A 22,495-nucleotide genomic window follows, 5' to 3' on the forward strand; every position below is an offset into this window, starting at 1 on the left:
TTCATTCAAAAGAGCGATGTTTTTCGACCTTGGGACATGCGCGGGCAGCCCCTGGCTAGCGGTGATCCCCCCCACAACGCGGTAAGAAAGCACAGGCAGTGCTGAGTCAGAGACAGTGCAGGATGGAGCTGTTGCGCCACGACTTTTGTACCATGATTTTTCATGATTATAAAAAGGGTTTAAGTGCCAAAGTATGCCATTCTTCTTTGCTGCATGTTTTTGGTGAAGCTTCCCCTTGTAGGGCCACAGTTGGAAATTGGTTTCACGAGTTTTTGAGGGGTCGGCAGTCAGTTGAAGATGAACCTCGTCCCGGTCGGCCAGCAACAACTGTGACTTCTGAAAACATTGATGCCGTGAGGAAAATGATCAAAGAAGATCCACATCTTACATTTTGCGACATTGAAGGGACAATTTATTGGATCAACAGCAGCACAGACCAGCGTTCATAATCACTTAGGCCTTACTAAGAGATGTGCCCATTGGGTGCCACATTCCCTGACAGAAAGCCAAAGGAGGAGAGAATGGACTGGTGTTGTTTCATGCTTGAAAAATTCAATGGAGGTAAGTCCCAAGACACCTATAATATTGTCGCAGGTGATGAAACGAGGGTCTACCATTGTGACCCTAAAACGAAGAGACAGTTTTCTGTGTGGTGCTTTCCAGGGTAGGAACCACCCACAAAAGTTCGATGAAATCGGAGCTCTGAAAGAAAGATGGTGGCAACTTTTTCACAAAGATCAGGCATCTCACCTCTGTGACCTTGGACACGTGTCGTACAGTCAATGCTGAATGGTATGTGAATGATTGTCTTCCAAAAGACATCACCACATGGAAGTCACAGCATCCTAAGTCCAAGAGTGGGCACCCGCTGCTACATCACGACAGTGCATCTGCGCATGGGGCTGCCAGAACTATGGACTTCCTGGAGAAAGAAAAAGTGCGCGTGTTACCCCATCCCCCATATTCACCTGACCTGGCCCCCTGTGACTTCTTTATATTCCTTAAGACTAAGGAAAAAATTCGAGGGCAGCGGTTTTCATCAGATGAAGAGGCCACTGCAGTGTACGAGAGTGCACTAAGTGACATCCCAAAAGAAGCTTGGATGAACACATTTTCTAAGTGGTTTCAGAGAAGGGAAAAATATATACATGCTAATGGAGAGTATTTTGAAAAGTTGTAAACGTTTTTTTGCAAATAAATTTTTTTTCACACATTCTGCTAAAAACTTTCAGCATAGCCCTCATATAACCTACTATCTGGAAAACAACCAGAGAATGTGTGTCAGGGTGCACTATACACTGTGTAATATGTCAGTTGGTACCTTCATGGGTAGGTGTTTAAATGAGAATATGGATGTCAAGGAATGTACCAAACACTATGCCAGGCATTATCAAGACATTAGACGTATGGGCATGCATTCTGAACAACATACCCTACCTTCATGGGTAGGTGTTTAAATGAGAATATGGATGTCAAGGAATGTACCAAACACTATGCCAGGCATTATCAAGACATTAGACGTATGGGCATGCATTCTGAACAACATACCCATATCAGCTAAAAAGAGTATAGATGTGTGAAAATGAACACCCATCATGTACCATGATAACAATGTAATGAACGAAGAACTCACAACATTAACCCCATAATGCTAATGAATGTAGTGTAGCAACCTTCATGGTTGCACATTGATGAATGAAAGCACGCTAGTGAGTAGGTCAAAGCAATGTTAACTTGCATCGTACGGGAATGGTGAAAAGTTAGAAGCATACTAAAACGTAAAAACATCTATGCATTCTCATGAAAAATGGCATTAAAAACCAAGTAAGAAAAATGTGTAAAAAAATATTCCTGTACATACTGAAGACCAGTAAAACAGTATCAAGTGTAGTTGCACAGCTAGTGTAGGAAATTTCTAGCAAGAAGTACAACAGTCACAACCTACAATTATATAATCTTCATAAAGTGGTATCCCATACTGTTGGCATTACGTTGTTAATGTTGTGAGTTCTTCCTTCATTACATTGTTATGATGGTACATGTTCATTTCCTCACATCTATACTCTTTTTAGTTGACATGGATATGTTGTTCAGATTGCACGCCTGTACCTCTAATGTCTTAATAATGCCTGACGTAGTGTTTGGTATATTCCTTGAAATCCATATTCTGATTTAACCACCTAGCCACGAAGGTACCAACTGACATTTTACACATTGTATTGTATATCCTGGCACATGTTGTCTGGTTGTTTTTCTGATCATAGGTTATACTTTCCTTTGTCTTACCCTGCTTAAGAGCTTGTGATGTTCGCCTGCTTTATTCCTTCACTGAGAGTCTTTGGTGTCAATGTACTGCATTGTTATAGTGGCTGAAAAATGGGAAGTGGAAGTTCAACACTGACTACTGTCAATGATGAAGCCAACAGTTGCACAATTGTGTTTCACAGTTCTTTACTTTCACTGTTCAAAACTACCCCAATATTACACAATTATATGGCAAGTTCACTATTGGTAAATGTTGATAAGCCTTGTTAATAGGTTGCAGGAGAACATGAGCAAATTGCTATAGTAGTTTGCTGCTGAACATCTATGAGCTGTGAAAACCTAACCACACAGTTCACAGTTCTTGCAGAATAATACGGTACGTGTGACACTATTTCTCAACTAAATTGAACAGACATGGTCATTAACTGTTTTAACACACAGCCTATTTGTGTTACACTTATTCCACTGTTAAGTTGATGCATTGTTGTTAATCTAACCAATACATAATTCCCATGTGAAAATCGGCTGTGGACTGGCTTTTATATATCCTCACAATAATAGCCACAGAAACTATACAGTGTTCAATGTTTAAGTTAAAGAAATTACAATTAAGACATAACTCATTCAGTTAACTGAATACATCAAAAAAACCCTCCTTTGTAACAGTTCCTCGTATAACAAATGTCAGGCCAAATTATTTGTTTAAATAATGAAGTTAACAGATATTGTTATACAAATAATACATTTGACAAACCTGTTAATTATTTTGGAATTAATTAAGGACTGGTTTGCTAGTATATTTCTGAATAGAGCCAAATAAATACTTTAAGAATCCTAGTAGTTCTTCCTCCAAATGTTTATAGTTAGTACATAATTTCTATTTGTTTATAAGTCAACATTAGAAGCTAAGTCACAGAACAATTACTGATTTCACCCTGTAATAAAAGTATTAATTAGAAATGGTCAAAATAAATTAGGAAATTAATTACATATACAAAAATAAGCACATAATTAGACCTGGTGCAATATTCCTTAAGACTGAGGGCAACCTTTTTCTTTTATGGTAATGCAGATTATACTCATGCACTTAATGGTAATTAGGTAAAAATGAAGATGAAAATTAATTTAAGGAAGCAGATGGCAAAACAAGAGAGGAAGTAAAGAGATCCCAGCTTGCTTCGTCACAAGCTACATGTCATATATAGGTGTGTGTTTTTGGTTGTTCTGAATAAAGTGAATGGCTTTCTAATATACTGTGTATGTATTGTAGTACTCTTCTTTAGACTTACATCTTAGTTTATAGTTTGGTATATCACCTAGCCACACAGCTGCCTACTGGAAGCTTCTCACTTTCTTGTTAATGTTGGTTATGACCTTTTGACCTTTTCCATATATTTCAATACTTCCTGCTTAGTAGAAATTTGTTGCAGTGTATTACATTAGATTCACACTTTGGTTCATTAAAAATATTTTTAGTAAATAGTTGACACCTTATGAATCTGTGATTGTCAGAGTATATTGACGTAAGTTTATATTCTTGTTTTATTAGTTCTTTTTAATGTATGGAACATGGCAGTACAGATAGTTAACATGGGTCTGACCTCCGTAAGTGGTTTCATGTTCTATTGGTCTGTGATGACATATAAATAAATATTTTATCTTCAGTTTGCACCCATCAGTATATGATTGTGATTGTTTTTGTAGTAACACTGTTCACGTTTACGTAGCACTTCACTTAGCATAGACCGGGACTGTGTCCTAAGCATGCCCAATGTTAACAGACTGGGCACGGCCCGTGCTGCCTGAGTTGTTGTTGTTGTTACGCCGGCAGAGGTCGTGTCCGAATTCTCGCGTGCCCTCTGGTGGACGGGACTCTACTTGTGGCAACTACCGTCCGTGACGTGCCGTGCCGATGTGCGCCTCCCGCGATCTTTCTGGTGGCTACTGCACTGCTTCTCCTTTGGGGGGTGAAGCCACTGTGATCCACTGCGTCGGAAGGTGGAGCGTCGGGCAGGAGCGATGACCTCCACATCCATTGGAAGGCCGGAGTCGAGGGGATCTGCCAACCCTCTAGCCAGAACCTTCAAATACGGCTGGAAGTGACCCACACGAAGAGGCCCCCGTCGTCCCACCACCGGAGCCCGGGACAGAACGAGCGACAAGCTGTCGAACTCCGGATCCTGTTCCACCTTGGGAGGGGCAAGACCCAGTGGCGGGGACAATGGGGAAGGGACGACCACAGGTGAAACAGCCTCCTGAGAAACCGGGCCTGCGAGGGGGGCCGGCTCTCGGTGGGGCATCTCAAATGATGGCGATGCCAGTGCTGGAGCTACTGGAGGCTGCCAAGGTGGAGAACCATCGCAGTGCGGCAGAGTCACAGCGGCGAGAGGCGGTAACATCCCCTGAGAAACCAACACAGGTGCCGGCAATGGGGAAGCCGATGTCTGAGAGGTCTGAGGGTGGGTGCCCAAATGTGGACGTAGCTGATTTTGGTGACGACGCACCACCGGGTCCCCCGCCTGCAAGATATAGAGCCGGCGGCCATTTCGGTGCAGGACCACCGCCGGTATCCAACGTGGATTGTGACCAAACCCATAGGCCCAGACCGATATACCCAGTGGAAAGCCAGGTACTCCATTTTGTGAAGACTGGCGAGGACCAGGCTGGAGGAGGTGCAGCAGAGTCCTAGGTTGGCGCCCATGGAGGAGCTCTGCGGGGCTGCGTTCTCCCATTGGTGTGGTCCGGTATGCCATCAGGAAAAACGTCAATGCTTCCTCCGCAGGAAATTCGTGCACATACTTTTTCATCTGCGTCTTAAATGTGCGCACCATGTGCTCAGCTTCCCCATTCAATTGTGGATGGAAGGGGGCAGAGTAAACATGCCGAATACCGAAGCGCCTACAAAAATCCTGGAAGGTCTGTGAAATAAACTGCGGTCCATTGTCCAAGACCAGGGTGATTGGCAGACCTTCCACAGAAATGATTTTTGCTAGTGCCTGGATTGCAACTTCGGAAATGGTTGAGGACCAGCGAACCACACATGGGAATTGGGAATAAGCATCAATGACAATGAGCCAAAAGCCATTGAGAAACGGGCCCGCAAAACGATGTGAACACGTTCCCTTGCTTGGGTTGCCGGTGGCCATGAAGAGAACGCTGCCCTGGGAGATGCCTGTTGGCTCGCACACTGGGAACGGGCGGCCACCAAGTGCTCAATTTCTCTGTCAATACCGGACCAGTACACATGTCTGCGAGCCAAGGTTTTAGTACGAGAAACACCCCAGTGCCCCACATGTAATAACGTGAGGACCTCCCTTCGTAAACTTGCAGGAACAACCACGTGAGGAGCTGTATCATCGGTAGCCACAAGGAGAACTCCTTCCAAGACCAAGAGGCGGTCTCGTAGAATAAAATAATTACGAAGAGGGTCCGAGGCCCGGCCTGGAGGGTGGGATGACCACCCCTGCTGAATGAGGCGAACCACTTGCCGGAGAACCAGGTCAGCTGTCGTTTCCCTGGCGACTCAAGAACTAGTGATCAGGAAGCCATCAACCGCTTGGCGGGACGCCACATCCAAATGAAAACACATAATCTCCTCTCGATCGAACGTAGGATCCGGGCCCACCGGAAGACGGGAAAGAGCATCGGCGTTGGCATGCTGTCCGGTAGGGCGAAAATGAATGTCATAATGGTACTTAGAGAGGGACAGGGCCCAGCGCTATAGTCTGTGGGCCGCCCTATCTGGAATCTGAGAGGTGGGGCCAAATAACGATATTAACCACTTATGGTCAGTGATTAACTGAAACTTCGTGCCATACAAGAAAGGGTGGAACTTGGTAACAGCGTAGACAATGGCCAAAGCCTCTTTTTCCACCTGGGAGTAATGGGCCTGCGCGGGACTAAGAGTTTTAGATGCAAACGCCAGTGGTTGCTCAGAACCATCGGCGTTGCGATGGGCCAGGACCGCCCCCACTCCATACTGCGAAGCATTTGTAGCCAGGACCAATGGCTTATGGGGGTCAAAAGTAGCCAAACAAGGCGCTGATGTGAGGAGGCCCTTCAACAAGGTGAACGATCGCTCGCATGCAGGCGACCAATCAAAAGGAACACCCTTGCGCAGAAGGCAGTACAGGGGGCGGGCTATGGTGGAAGCCCTGAGAATGAACTGGTGGTAATAGGCTATCTTGCCTAAAAAAGCTTGTAACTCTTTCAGCGATGCAGGCCGAGGAAGGCCTTGAAATCGCCACAAAGACGTAATTTTCCCGAGGGCTTCCTTACAACAATGAGGGGCGAAGCCCACTCACTAGAAGAAATGGGAAGAACGACCCCTAGGGCTATCAGCTGGTCTAGCTCTTCCTTTACCTGAGGGCGGAGAGCCAAGGGGATCTGTCTCACGCGTAGAATACGCGGGCGAGCCAACGCCTTCAACGTTAAGTGAGCTTCAAAATCTGAAACACGCCTCAGGCCCTCCTCAAAGATATCTGGAAAGTCTGAGATCAAAGATTCCAATGATTGATAGGGAACATCTTCGGAGACCAACTGTATGGTGTCAGCGATAGAAAAACCAAAAGCTTGAAAGGCATCCAGGCCAAAAAGGTTAGCGGAGCTCGCATCACTGACAACAATAAAAGTGATAGGCCGAGTGACTGATTTGAAAGTCATGTCTGTAGTGAATTGACCCAGTAGGGGAATGAACTGTTTACCATAACCGCGTAGACGCCGGTAAACTGGTGCCAACAGGGGCGATCCAAGGTCGGAATAAGTTTGTGCATTCAACAACGAAACTGCCGCACCCGTATCTACTTGCAGTTGTAACCGGCGCGACCGAACCGACACTTCCATAAAGAGTTTGCGTGCCAATGTGTCGGGAGCCTGGCCTGATGAAACTTCCTGAATGTCAACGTCCATGTCCTCTGTACCTGCTTCCTTCAATTCTTTTGAGGCTGAGCGGCAAACTTTAGCAATGTGACCTTTTTTATTACATTTGCGACAAATGGCCCAATGCTGGGGGCACTCTTAACCAATCATGATGTATATAGCATGACGCACAGGACGGCAACAGGGGCCGGTGGCCGGAATTCTGTTTACCCGCCGTGCAGGAGCGGCCGTAACAGCCGGATTGTACTGCTCACACGTCGTCCACCTCGGACACAGTGGATGTGGACGCGCCGCCCTGAACCGCCGCGACGTCGCACCACGCTTCCAGCTGTTGACCTGTGGTGTGAGAGACTTCATATGATTGAGCAATGGACAGGACTTCCTCAAGTGAAGGGTCTTCAACTGCAGGGCCCGTTGCCGGACCTCCCTATCAGGGGCTGAACGAACAATGACGTTGCGTACCATAACGTGGGCATACGACTCTCGCAACTGCTCCATGACAAAATGACACTTGCGACTAAGACCGTGCAGGGTAGCGGCCCACGCCCGGTAAGACTGATGGGGCTGTTTCTTGCATTGATAGAACTCAACCCTATCCGCCACAACATGCGTGCGGCGGCAATAATATGAAGACAGCAATGAACACAATGCATCAAAAGACAAGGATGAGGGTTCCTGCAAAGGCACTAGCTGCCGCAAAACTTGATACAGCGATGGAGATATCCAAGACAAGAAGAGACCGCGACGTACCTCCGCATCGGTAACATGAAACGCCTGGAAATGCTGCCGAAGGCGATGTTCATATGCGTCCCAATCCTCCGCCGTCTCGTCATACGAGGGAAAGGGAGGATGGAATGGCGCTGGAGCAGACTGCGTGGAGAGCAACGCCGGAAGCACTTGTTTCATGGTGGCCATGAGCTCCGTCTGCTGCTCAACCAAAACCCGCACTAAATCCTCCATGCCGTGGAGAAGCTGCAAAACCGGAACAACGACGCAACACGCGAAAGAACGACCCTACTCGTTGCCAATTGTCTAGTAACACTGTTCACGTTTATGTAGCACTTCACTTAGCATAGACCGGGACTGTGTCCTAGGCATTCCTGATGTTAACTGACTGGGCATGGCCCGTGCTGCCTGAGTTGTTGTTTTTATTATGCCGGCAGAGGTCGCGTCCGAATTCTCGCGTGCCCTCTGGTGGACGGGACTCTACTTGCGGCAACTACCGTCTGTGACGCGCCGTGCCGATGTGCGCCTCCCGTGATCTTTCTGGTGGCTACTGCAGTTTTGTTCAGATGTTTCACAAGCATTGACATTAGAGTCACACTGTGATTATCTATGCACAACATACAGCATTGACTTCCATTTAATAGTTTCTTTTTTACAATCATAGGACATATATTTTGTTCCCTAGTTTGTGTTAATACAGTGTGCAACTGTTCTTTCATTTTATTTCTTAATTTATCTTCAACTTTGATGTAATTCCCTTACAGTTTGGTATTGTTACATGTTACTACATATTACCACTGTATATAGTACTTACACCGTCCCTTTTGTTATGTATTTCACACTTTTATCATTGTTGGCTTTGGACAGGGACCAGAAGATGGGAAAATGTAGTGCTGAGACTGGTTGCTCAAATAAAATAACAACTGTGAATATAGATGGCTGAAGATATTTTGGATTGACATTTTATATTGAACAGCTGGCCCCCACAACCATGTGTATAAAGATGCAGTTACAGAGATTTAAATTACTCTTAATATCTTTGAGCTATACTGTTGTGGTCTTCAGTCCCAAGACCGGTTTGATTCAGCTCTCCACGCTAGTCTATCCTGTGCAAGTCTTTTCATCTCTGCATAACTACCAAAATCTACATCCATGAACTTTCTTATTGTATTCAAACCTTTCTCCTCATCTTCAATTTTTACCTCCCACACTTCCTTTCCATTACCTTGATGTCTGAAGCATGTCCTATCAACTTATCCCTCCATTAATCATGAAATGTCATAAATGTCTTTTTTCTTTAATTCAGTACAGTACCTCCTCATTTCTTGTCTGATCTACCTGTCTTATCCTTAGCATTCTTCTATAGCATGATATTTCAAAAGCTTCTTCTGTTTTTGTCTGAACTGCCTATCACCCAAGTTCCACTTCCATATAAGGCTACACTCTAGACAAGCATTTTCGACATCCTGGAGGAGGTCCTCATTCAGGATTTAGCTCCTCGTTCAGGATTTAGTGGAATGAAAATTACTTCAAAATTACATCCTTCAGAACAGACTTTCCAGCACTTAAATTTCTAGATTAGATTAATTATTCATTCCATAGACCCACAAAAGAGAGGATCCTCCTGGGTGTGGAACGTCTCAGATAAACACATTACAAAAATGTAATTAGAAAAACTTGAGTTTCATTAATTTTAATGATCATCAGTCAATAAACAGTAACATTATCTACATGAATTAAAAGTAAACTTCTCTAATATTTACAGGTTTAATACTTACATCTGCTTTCATTAAATCCGTATTTCACACAGTAGCTAGTTACTTGGCTATTACAACCAAGTATTGTCAAAAATTGAAGTAAATTATTCATTTCAATGATCCTCAGTTAAGAACAGTCAAATTATGTACAAGATTTAAAATTAAACTTCCACCATTTACAGACTTAAGAGTAAAACCAAGTATTGTCAAAAATTAAAGTATAATAAATTTTCATTAAAATGGTCTACTGCACTTGTTGAGAAATTCATGGATGGAATAGAAGGAGTTGGCTACCAGAAATTCTTTTAAATTATGTTTAAATTGTGCCTTGTCTGAAACTAAACTCAATATTTTAATTTGCTTAAAAGAATGCTGTGATTCACACAGTCAAAAGCCACTGACAAGTCACAGAATATGCCAGTTGCCTCTAATTTGTTGTCTAATGAATTAAAGACATTTTCACTATAAGTGAAAATAGCCTTCTCAATATCAGAACCGGTAAGAAACCAAAACTGTGATTTTGACACTGTTATTTTCACTAAGGTGCTTAAGTAGACGCTTGAACATAACCTTTTCAAAGATTTTTGAAAAAGTAGGCAAATGTGGGATAGGTCTGCAATTTGACGGCATTTCTTTGTCCCCTTTCTTGTGGAGAGGTATAACTTCAGCATATTTAAGCCAGTCCGGGAATCTTCCTGTGATAAGTGATTGATTACACAAATAACTTAAGATATGACTAAGCTCAAATGAACACTCTTTTATAACTTTGTTGATATGTTAATATAACCACTAGAATGCTTTGATTGCAAGGACTTTATGATGGATTCTATTTCTTTGGGTGAAGTAAGTGTCAATTCCATTTTACTGAGATTACTTGTGTGCACTGGTCTCAGATATTCCACTGCATTATTTTCTTAACCTGACAACCCCATGCTATCAGTAACCCAGACAAAATACTTGTTTAAATGGCTTGCAGCACCGAATGCGTTTCTTATCAGGGCTTCATTTATTTTTAGAGCTATTTGTTCCCCCTCATTTCTGGTCCTACCTGTCTCTGACTTAACTATATCCCACATTGTTTTTATTTTATTTCTAGGTGTATTTATCTTCTTTTCATAATGCAGGTGTTTAGATTTCTGGATAACCTTCTTCAATATTTTGCAGTAAGTTTTGTAATGAGCTATAATGCTAGTATCAAAGGTGTCCCTACATGTCATATAGAGTTTCCTTTTTGTCTCACATGATATCTGTATCCCTTGTGTGATCCATGGTTTCTTATTAGGCTTCTGCTTAATTTGAGTTACCTTCAGGGGAAAAAAATTTCAAATAAGGTGCTAACTTTATTAATGAATGTTTTGTATTTTCCATTTGTGTCTTGTATGCTTTAAACATCCATCCAATTAATTTCTTTGAGCAATCTGCTAAATTTCTCAGTTTTTGATTGTTTTATTGGCCTTCTGTACTCAGTTTTGATAGATGTTTTACCCTGACAATTTTCAAAATTTAATGTTACATGTTGCATGTCATGGTCAGATAGCCCATTTACTACTGGTTTTGTAATGTGGCTTAGTTGCCTAGAATTGTCTATAAAGATATTGTCAATGGTAATCTTAGAACATTTGTATACCCTAGTTAGGAAATTTACGGTTGAAATTGAATTGAATGCCAATGTAACTGATTTCAGGAACTGTCCACTGGCAGTGTTTTTCAATACATCTATATTAAAATCACCAGCAAAAACTAGTTCTTTGTTTTTTAATTTTAGATGAGATAATAAATCTTCAAGACTGTTTATAAAAAGGTTGAAATTTCCTGAAGGTGCTCTGTATATGGCTACTATTATAAAGGACCTATTATGAAATTCTATCTCTGTTGCACATGCTTCTAAGTGCTGCTCTAAGCAAAATTTATTAATGTCAATATTTTTAAGTGTGGCAACTCCTCCTTTCCATGTAGGGTCTGTATTTTGTTGTGTGTTCCTACATTTTTTCATAAATTAAACTTATCTTCTCTGTTGTGAAATCAGCTTCTACAAGTTTTTTTCCATTCTTCTGTAAATAATTTGTCATTATTTTGCACCTGTGACATAGTAAACTGGTTGTTCAGTAGTATTCACATCTGTTAGGACCTGCCTTTTTTTGGAATTGGAATTATTACATTTTTTTGAAGTCTGAAGGTATGTCATCTGTCTCATACATCTTGCACAATGGGTGTAGTAGTTTTGTCATGGCTGGCTCTCCCAAGTATCTCAGTAATTATGTGGGAATGTTGTCTACTTAAGGGCTCTTGCTCCTACTTAGATCTTTCAGTGCTCTGTCATAGTCGTCTCACAGTATCATGTCTCCCATCTCATCTTCACCTACTTTCTCTTCTCTTTCTATAATATTGTCCTCAAGAATATTTCCCTCTACAGAGTCTCTAATATATTCCTTATATGTTCTGGCACCTGAGCTCTGTATTCATACTACTACTTCACATTTTTTCAAAGTTTTGTTTAATTTTCCTATAGGCAGCCTCTGTCTATTCCCTAGTTATGTATGCATCTATAGCCTTGCATTTATTGAGCACTACTATCTGATAGAAAAATCAGTGTTAAAGTCATTACATACAATGAATTTTCAGTTAACTCTGCATAATTCTGCTAATGCTTTTTGTAACTGATTCAAGAAACTGAAGATGTTTCCTCCTGGTAACGAGTTAATTGTCAGTGCTACAAGCCTGTGTGTTTCCAGATTTTCTGTCATATCGCAGATATTGAGGGAGGTTTTTAACACATTATTCATAAAATTGTAAGGCCTGGGACTTTACTGCTATTTTTGTACATATAGCCACTTTTCATTCTTCAGTGGTCCGACATTAGCTACTAGCCACCATTATGTGTGTATTCAGTATTTGCAAGACCTGATAAGCAGAAAACATCTGTTAATATTCCACTTGCTCTTCACTTTCTTTCATTGATGATTAAAAATCTTCAGTTTTATACATAGAGGTTCTTCTGTTTTGATGGCAGATGTTAATTCTTTTACATCAATAATATCACCCTTTCAGCTCTATAATTTTGTGCAAGAGCCAGTCTTTTTGCTTTTATAGTAGTTACTTATACTGTAACTATATTTGCTGTGTATCTCTGTCTTTCAGAAGAATTAACAACTATCAAAAGCCCTAGTGAAAAAAGTGGAAGTCACTGTCATAAGATGACGATTCCTTTGGTCAGATTGGATTCTTCTGTCAGTTTTCCATTCAACATAGCTCTCTGATAGAGAAGCTATGCAATAATCACACATTTGTGTGAATGTTTTGTAAGGGCTGAGCTGTGCATTAAGTCCTTCCTCGTAATCACTCATCCAGGGTTTGTCGCATCACTCTAATATTAACAACACAACCTCAACTTAATCTTATGAAGCATTCCCAGAAATGTCCCTGTCATTGTCCTTGAGTCTGTGCTTCAAGCTCTTTTTGCATTTATGATTGCATGAACATCTATTCCAGTATGTTTCCCTGAAGAGTCTGAAGCACAGGTGACATGTCCAAAATACTTTTTATCTGGTAATCATCACCCAAGAAGTTCTGTATCTGCTCTGACATTCGTATTCAATAATTGCTAATAGACAATAAGACCTTCATGCTAGTTGTTGTTCTGGAAACTAGAATGAGTAACAAATTGCATGTAGATCTTTTAGAATTTTATTTTACACTTCAACTGTATTTATTTAAGATCTGTAAATATGGCTTAGTTTTAGTATAATATACCTCTTTCTCTCCATAAATTATATGAGATTTAGTGCAAGAGCCTTACATAGTCATTTTCCAACCAAGTCAAGCCAGAAGGTGAGATAGGAGAGAGGGGAACCCTGCAATAAGAGCAAGCCATGTGATGCGAGGGTAAGGTTTCTCTCATGCTCACAATAGCATAAGCGTTCTCACTTTTAGATCTGTTTATTGGCAGTACAGGCATTTTGCCTCCTGAAAGTAAGTACTGGCCAGTCATTCTGTCTTTTTGAAGTTTTGCAGTTTTCTCAACTGAATTTTCATTTTGATATGAATTTTGGATTCCTTGGACACCATATAGTTGTGTGGCCAGTCTTAAAAGTGTTCACATTATATTCTGATTATGGGGCAAAATTTATATACTATGAATAAATATTGAAATTTCTCATAGATCTGATACATTGTTGCATCTGATGCGAACTGTTCCTTGCAGTATCTGGACCCTCCATACATACCTTCTACCTCTTAGAATAATAAATATTTTGGCATCTGTACCTCCTAAGATGGAATTACTGATAAAACACCATAGCACAGGCAATAGTTATGGTGCAAATGGTTCAAATGGCTCTGAGCACTATGCGACTTAACTTCTGAGGTCATCAGTCGCCTAGAACTTAGAACTAATTAAACCTAACTAACCTAAGGACATCACACACATCCATGCCCAAGGCAGGATTCGAACCTGCGACCGTAGCGGCCGCTCGGCTCCAGACTGTAGTGCCCAGAACCGCACGGCTACTTCGGCCGGCAGGCAATAGTTATAATTATTGATAATTCTATTGTTTTAGTTCTTATTGCTTTTGTGTCACTGCTGTTAAGTACAAACTTATTACCATCCACACTGATAGTTAGTACATATTGATCTTAATAAAATGTCTGAACTAACTTCATACTTACTCTTGTTGTTTCAGGTGGTCAGATGCTAATAAAATTATTTGACAGATTGGTGCAGTTCAGCCCAGAATTTAGATTTTTTATTACAACAAAACTGGGAAATCCTCATTTTGCTCCAGAAATTTCAACAAAAACTACACCTGTAAATTTTGCAGTCAAGGAAGTTGGTAAGTTATATGTTAAGAAATTCAAGCAAAATCATGACACTGTGAATTGAATTAAACAAATCATTTGTCACGTACTTTCATTTATTTCTTTACATAATCACTTAAAACAATACAGAAACTGCCAAATTTAGTACTAGTTTATGTAACCACTACTTGGTAAACATACTGTTTCTGTAGCTTGTTAATTTGCATTGTCTGCAAAGAGGCAAGGCGTTTTTCATCTCTGGAAAGACAGAAAGTCTCACAATGCCCAGGACTGAATAGTAAAGAGACTGAAATGGCTTTCAGTGGATTTGTTTTTTATTGAATAAGATTTGTATCTGATTCACTGAATGTGGACATATAGTGTCATGCAGCATAATAGTGGCATGTTTGAGTTTGTATCTGTCAAGGTTCAATGTTGTTAGATTTCAAATAGCAGCAGAGAAGCCATCACTATTTATTGTTGTGTTGCACAGCATGGTATGAACGTGGAGGATTCCATGAGAATTTTAGAAAACAGTGACAATTAGCCTAAATTTTTGGTGTGAAATACCTTGTTTGAAATGCTCTGGTTCTTGTGTTGAATTATTCTTAATTCTTTGCTGCTTGGATATTATGGTATGAAATGCATTAATTTTTCATGGTAATTTGGTGCATGATGTTGTGTTATTATGTATGCAATGATGCATCAAGAATACAAACGTAACACCCACTCTTGTTAAAGATAAACATTTGGTACCATTTCTTCTACTTAATTACCATTTCAGTGTTGTCCCAATCTCCTAAGTGTGATTGACATCCACATACCCATTCTAAAAGCAATTATCACCACTTCCGGCTGTAGCTCTCTTCCTTCAACAAAAAAATTATTATTATTATTATTCTTTTTTTTAATTTTTTTTTATTTTTTTATTTTATTTTATTTTTTTTCTGTAAGTCGATGTTGGATATCACTGAGTGTAACTTCAACTGCCTGTAGAAACTGTACCGCAGTTCAAACTTTGCAATATATGACTGGCGCATGCAGTTACTGCTTTCCTGCAATATTTATTAGCTGGGTTTTATCAGAGTATACTAAATGTATAGAAGACAACATTCATTGCTTACATGCCTCATTGACTGTTAGCCACAGACAGTGGCACTGTTATGAAATGCACAACATCTCATCAGTCACAACTTTCATAACAGTATGCCATTATTTTTTCCCCTGAAACAAGGCTTAATGCTGAGAACCAGTCATAATGATGATACTGTTATTAAGTTGAATGTTATACAATGTTGAATGGACATTTCTGATAGAGAATACTCTCCTCAATTATAGTAAATGTATAATTGTCAGTGAATTGCATCTTTTGTGAAAGAACTCATATTTGTTCCATGCTTTTGACACTTTCTCTTCTTATCTGGTGTTTCAAGTCATGAAGTTCTTCTTTCATTATTTACCTCTGTATTTTTCTTTGAAAATACTGCAAACACTCATTCACTTATCTTCATTGAAGCCATTGTTTGTACATCTACTTTACAAAGTGGTGCAGGAGGCAACTGCCATTGTACCTCCTTGTTTTAAGATTCCTGCATTATCATGATTGTCCTTCAAGTGTAAATCTTTGACTAGATTTATTGCATCCTATGTTTGGTTCCTGAATCTTCACTCACATTCTATCTATTGCCAAAAATCTTTTACTTAAATAATCATTTTTCTGCTTAAAGTGAATCCATTACTTGGGCGTGGTGTACCTTATAGTAAAATTTCCTGAAGAGTTAGAACTATGTGACATGCCAGTAGTCAATCTGCCCTTTGCCTTTCATTACTTGCTTCTCCACCTGCCTCACAGCTTCATGTTGCTCATATTCTCTCTTTCATTCATAATTAGACAAAGGCTTCCAACATATCTTACTGGGATAGCACTGCTGAGAGAAAAGATATGGGATGACACCACTATGTATGTAACTTAAGTCTTTTATGCAGACTTCTGCTAAAGAAATAGATGATATTAGTTCTTGGGCACCATTATCATTTTACCTACAAAGTGTGCCTTGCATGTGCATGGGCTATCTGGAAAGTAACCTCCAGTTTCATGCAGAATGGGGCTTAGTGCGAAGACAGAAGCAGTAACTTCATTAACTATATAGGGGGGAAATTAATTTAAAGCAAGTATTTATATATTTAGTGTATGGCTTGTACCACATCACACAAGAAAAAGCATTTTTGTCTTTAACAATATGTATGCACATATTTGACACACAAAAAAATCATATTTATAAGTTAATTGAATATACAGTATTTACAAAGCACAGGAGGTCATAAACATATATGCAATTGCTGAATGCTTTTCAGTTGATGTCTTTGTTGCTATCAGGATCTCCTCCAGAGCTCCACAAAATAAATGTTTTTGCACACAACACACACACACACACACACACACACACACACACACACACACACGTATGATGTGCTGAACACTTGGACATTTTGCAATGCGATTACAGTTGAGTAATGTTATTGATCTCCATTTTTACAGTGAGTTTCCACTCCTTCCACTATTTGTTCTTTTCCTATGAGTGCAGACCAGATCATGTGGTGCTCTTCTAAAGCTGGTGGCCTGGATGAGAAGTGGGGTGTCTTAAACTCTTCTGGGGTAGCATTGTTCTCCCATATATCTGCCCATTAGTTGGATGATGGGAGTGAAGTCTGTTTTTATTGAGTGTGGGAATATCCTCATGTATAGGGATATAAGAATTACCAGCAATTTTTGGAATTTACCCATTTGAGAGCAGGTTATCACCACAAAAACGAGGGAGCTACATATGAGGTTCATTCAAATGAAACCTGCTCAATGTGTCTACCTGTGCCTTATATGAAAGATGGCACCACATAACTGCGGTTATGGTGATGCCATCTGTTGGTAGAGAGACTGACGCATGTGCACAATTTGATGTTGCATAGCGCCAGTGTGGTTTCATGCCGAAGAGAAGGTGGTCACACAAGTTATCATCCACTACCAAACATGCAGGTGAGTAAGCAGGAGCAATGAGAAGTGATTCGATTTTTGGTGGCGGAGGGAGTTGGAGGCCATGAAATGTATAGATGGATGAAGGCTGTGTATGTTGAGTATAGTCTGAGTCGTTTAAGTGTTGTGGAATGGCACAAATGATTCCTTGAGGGATGTGAATCATTGGAAGACAATGCTCATCCTTGACAGGCTCATCATGTCATCACACCGGAAATGGTTGCGGAAGTGAATGCTTTATTCTTGGACAACTGCAGGGTCACCACCCACTCCATAATGCATCAACACTTGAATTTTCTTAAAATTTGTGTGGGGTGGTTTCCCTACCAACTGACCACTGTACAGTGCAATACTCGAATGGTGATGTCTTTGAATCATCTGCCACTTTATCAAGAGCAGAAATATGGCTTTCTGTCACGTATTGTCACAGGTGACGAAACAGGGTGCCACCATTTTCAAGTGGAAAGAAAGCATCAGAACAAACAGAGGAAACATGTGACTTCACCACCTCCAAAGAAATCAAAGGCCGTGTGCACCATTTCTGTTAAGGTCATGACATCCTTACCACAAGAGCCCACTGCTTGTCGAGTTCCTGGAACGGGGAACCCCCATGGACACCTAGCATTATCAAGATATGTTACAGAACCTTAGACGAGCCATCAAGTCGAAATGCTGAGGCATGTTGTCCAATGGCATTATCCTCCTGCATGCCTACACACAGCCAATGCAGTGAAGACGACATTGCAGCAGTTTCAGTGGGAAACGCTGGAACATCCACCATACGGCCCCGACCTTTCACTGTGTGACTTACGTATGTTTGGACCTCTGACACAAGGTATTTGCAGACATTGATTCGCAATGGATTATGAAGTGTGTGACTGGATCCAGACCTGGATCCGACAGCAGCCTGTTACCTTCTTCAAGGATGGAACTGACTGACTAGTGTTGCAATGGGATAAATGTGCTAACAGTTTTGGCAACTATTTTTGAGTATGTGTACTGTGTATAACTACATTTTTGAGTTAATAAAATTGTTACCATTACTTTACACTAGTGACCGGGTTTCATTTGAATGCCCCTTATAACAGAGAATAGACATCCAGAAAGTTGGATGTTGTGATTGCTCCTTTGAAGATGTACGAGGATTGAATGAAAATTAATGCCTCCACCTTCATTAGTTGGGCTTGGATGGGAATATTTTAATAAATAAAATGCAGAAATAATCCTTAGAATGTGATCTATAATTACCAATATTCACTTTTCCACATAATCACCAGCCAATTGGATACAGTTCTGCCAACGATGAATAAGTTTTCTGAAGTCGTCGTGGAAGAAGTCAACACTCTGTTTCCGCAACCACAGTCTCACAGCTTTCTGAACATCTTCATCAGAAGCATAATGATGTCCCCGCAGATCATCTTTCATTATCGTGAATAGATGGAAGTCAGATGGTGCTAAATCTGGTCTGTATGGAGGATGCCATATGGACCTTATATTCAGTCTCTGAAGTTCTCCTGTGCTAGCATGTGAAGTGTGCGGTTTGGCCATCTTCCGATAGCGAAGCAAAGCAATAATGTGACACACACATTCTTGTGAAATGCCAATTGTGCTTGCAGTTTCTCTCTGAAGTGATACGATGATTGTCCTGAATCAATCTGTCAACATTTTGCTTGTGAAACTCGGTCGTTGCTGTCACAGGATGTCCAACTCTTTGTTTGTCATGCAGGTCAGATATTCCTGCCTCAACTTCTTTGAACTTACTCACCCAATGACACACAGAACTCCCATCAACACAATTACCACAAACTGCTTTCATTCTCTGATGAATCTCTTTTGGGGTGACACCTTCTGCTGTCAAGAATTCAATGACTGCATGTTGCTTAAATTGCATTGACTGGCTGTCTGCGCAGGGCTCCATACTTTACACTGTAACAACACAACCTTTCAATATTAAGGCTTCCCGCAACTGGAGCTGTAGAGAAGAGACTACGGAAAAAGCCAGTACCTGCCGCATACCAATGCTGCCAACTGTTGAAGAGTTACGAAGGTGGACGCATTACTTTTCAGTCAACCCTCGCACATAGTCTGTTTGAGCTGGGTGTCAGTGAATCTGATCAGTGGGCTGTTGATTCAGAGTGCAGTGCAGTATTCTGACCAAGGGTGCACCAGTCCAAGAGCAGAAGTTCTCAGAGCTGGGACAACATGAAAGTGCTATTACTTCTCATTCATTTACAGTGTTGTTGTTGTTGTCTTCAGTCCAAAGACTAGTTTGATGCAGGTCTCCATGCTACTCTATCCTGTACCAGCCTCCTCATCTCTGAATAAATACTGCAGCCTACATCCATTTGAATGTATTTACTGTATTCACCTCTTGGTCTCCTTCTACCCTTTTTGCCTCAAACACTTTGCTCCACTACAAAACCGATGATTCATTCATGCCCCAGGGTGTTTCCTATCAACTGATTCCTTATTTTTATCAACTAGTGCCATAAATTTCGTTTTTACTCAGTTTCATTCAGAACCTGCTCTTTAGTTACATTTTCCCATCTAACTGTCAGCATTCTTCTATAGCTGCACATTTCAGAAACTTCTGTTCAATTCTTGTCTGATATCATAACTATCTACATTTTACTTTTGTACGGGACTACACTCTAGACATATACCTAACACTTAAATATTTGTGTGATGTTAATGTATTCCTCTTTTTGATTTTTTTTGTGCTAGAGCCTGTCTGCATTTTACATACTCTCTTTTGACCATCTTCTGTCATTTTGCTACTCAAATAGCAATACTCGTTCACTACTTTAAATGTCTCATTTCCTTCAGCATTGCCTGATTCAGTTTGACTACATTTCATTACCCTCGTTTTACCTTTGTTTATGATCATTTTATAACCTCTTTTCAACACATTATCCATTCCATTCAACTGCTCTTCCAAATCGTTTGCAGTCTCTGACAGAATCTCAAGGTCATCAGGAAACCTCAAAGTTTATTTTTTTTTTTCTCCCTGAACTTCAATCCACTCTCCAAATTTATCCTTGGTTTTTTTTACTGCTTGTTCAATGTACAGATTGAATAGCATAGGGACTGGACTACAATCCTGTCTCACTGCGCTCTCAGCCACTGCCTTTCTTTCGTGTCATTTGACTCCTACAACTGCAGTTTGGTTTTTGTACAAGTTGTAAATAACATTTTGCTCTCTAAATCTACAACAGCTATAAAAGTAGGTTTCGATTTCTTCAACTTATCTCCTAAGATTAGTCATAGAGTCACTATTGTCTTGCATATTTCTACACATCTCTGGAACCCAGTTTTCCCATTCTCCTGTACAGAATTCACGTCAGTATTTTGCAAGCATGATATATTACATTGATTGTTTGGTAACATTCACACAAGTCTGCCATACCCATTCAAAATAGAGTTACACCACCAAATATAAAATCCAGTCTGTGCCAAAAACTCTCAAAGCTTTTGTTCATCATTAAATTTGCATTGTATACGGACAAAGAGTCACTTCTATAAAAGGGTAAGGTGAATGTGGATGACATGACATGATATGAATCAGTTAGTACAGAAAACTGACAAAGATAAATCACAAAAATCTATTGTTTCATTACATTTCATTTGTCAAACACTGCCTGTTGTTTTTCATCTCAAGATCTTGTTCCAATATTTGTTTAATGATTTTCCTGGTGACTTACCAGCACAAGTCATTGGCATTGTCAAAGACTCGTCCTCCGTTGATGGAAGTTGACTGGAATTGAAACCATAGCTTGTAATTATATGTGCCATTTACACCAACACTTGAGGGCTTTTACCTGGTCATTTCTGCTGTGATTTTCCTCTTGTTACCTGCAATGGTCATTCACTCCAGCATGGGAAACCATGGTTCATTTACTTTGAGACTTTTTTTCTTTCTTGTTAAAACCTTTCTCATGTTTATAAACTTCAAGGGTTGCCCGAACAAGCAGGTGTGGTAACATTTCCTCACAGCAAAAACCTTTATGTTGGTGACTTTTGTTGTGTGCTCAGTCTCACACAGTGTCTGCTTTGCCATTGTCATTTTTCCACTTGTCTCAAACTGCAATAAGAAAATGATATTGGCACAGGTGGAGAAATTATCCATGTTGAAGCACATGCCATTTGAGACCAAAACTCACCGGTCTACAGGCACTCATTGTGGAGAGAAGCTGCCATGCCTATTTGCTCAGGAAAGCCCTTGAAATTCATAAACATGACAGTAGTTTTGACAAGAAATAAGAAAGCCTCAAGGAAAATGGATACTGGTTACCTGTGCTGCAGAAAATGACTATTGCAGGTAATAAGGGGAGAAACACACTGATAATGGCCACAGGAAGGTCCTCAGACTTTGTCACAACTGGTACATAATCCTAATCCCTGGCCGTTGATCAATTCCAGTCTCCAATGGAGGGTGAATCTTTGATTTGCCAGACACTCATTTGTATAAAATGTCAGAAAAATCATTAAAAAAGCTTTGGAAGGAGGTATTAGGAAGAAAGCCAGCAGGCAATACATTAGAAAGTGGCCACAAAAGCCTCAACCATTTTGTATTTCTTGGAATATTTAGCTTGAGACTATGATCAAACAATGAGGATACCATAAGTTTTTGTACTTGTTGGACTCCTAAATTATTTTCTGAGAACCACAAAACTCAAATGGAGCACTGATCTTCTTGACTTTCTTTTATGTCACAATGAAAAAGGAGAAGGCCTATAGCACAGGGCCATGACAAGTGAAAAAGTTGTAGCCAGTGTGAAAGTTTATCAAGTATCTCCTCAAAAAAGACTATATTTTGCAGGTAAAAAGAAATCATGTGTACAGTGTAAATGTGAAATATTAAAATTAAATGAATGTGTGTCTGATTGGCAAGTTATGATTAGTGCACCAAAAATTAGTAAACTCACATTAGAAAAACATGAGCTGATGACGAAGGAAGTAATGATGAAATTCACTCAAGAAAACTTGCCTTCTTTGGATAAGAACAGTTAAAGAGCGTTGAAAATCAAAAAACATGTGAAAGCAGCAT

General features: G+C 40.4%; 1 protein-coding gene across 1 annotated transcript in view; it reads left to right on the top strand.

Annotated features, from left to right (window-relative positions):
• Positions 1–22,495, top strand: part of LOC126092664 (dynein axonemal heavy chain 2) — a 994,477-nt gene that overhangs the window by 804,771 nt on the left and 167,211 nt on the right. The window contains exon 71 of the mRNA XM_049908386.1: positions 14,306–14,455. Coding sequence (XP_049764343.1) covers positions 14,306–14,455 — 150 coding nt within the window. The remainder of the gene's footprint in view (positions 1–14,305; positions 14,456–22,495) is intronic.

The sequence above is a fragment of the Schistocerca cancellata genome, chromosome 7, assembly GCF_023864275.1.
Source record: "Schistocerca cancellata isolate TAMUIC-IGC-003103 chromosome 7, iqSchCanc2.1, whole genome shotgun sequence".
Taxonomy (NCBI): Eukaryota; Metazoa; Arthropoda; class Insecta; order Orthoptera; family Acrididae; genus Schistocerca; species Schistocerca cancellata.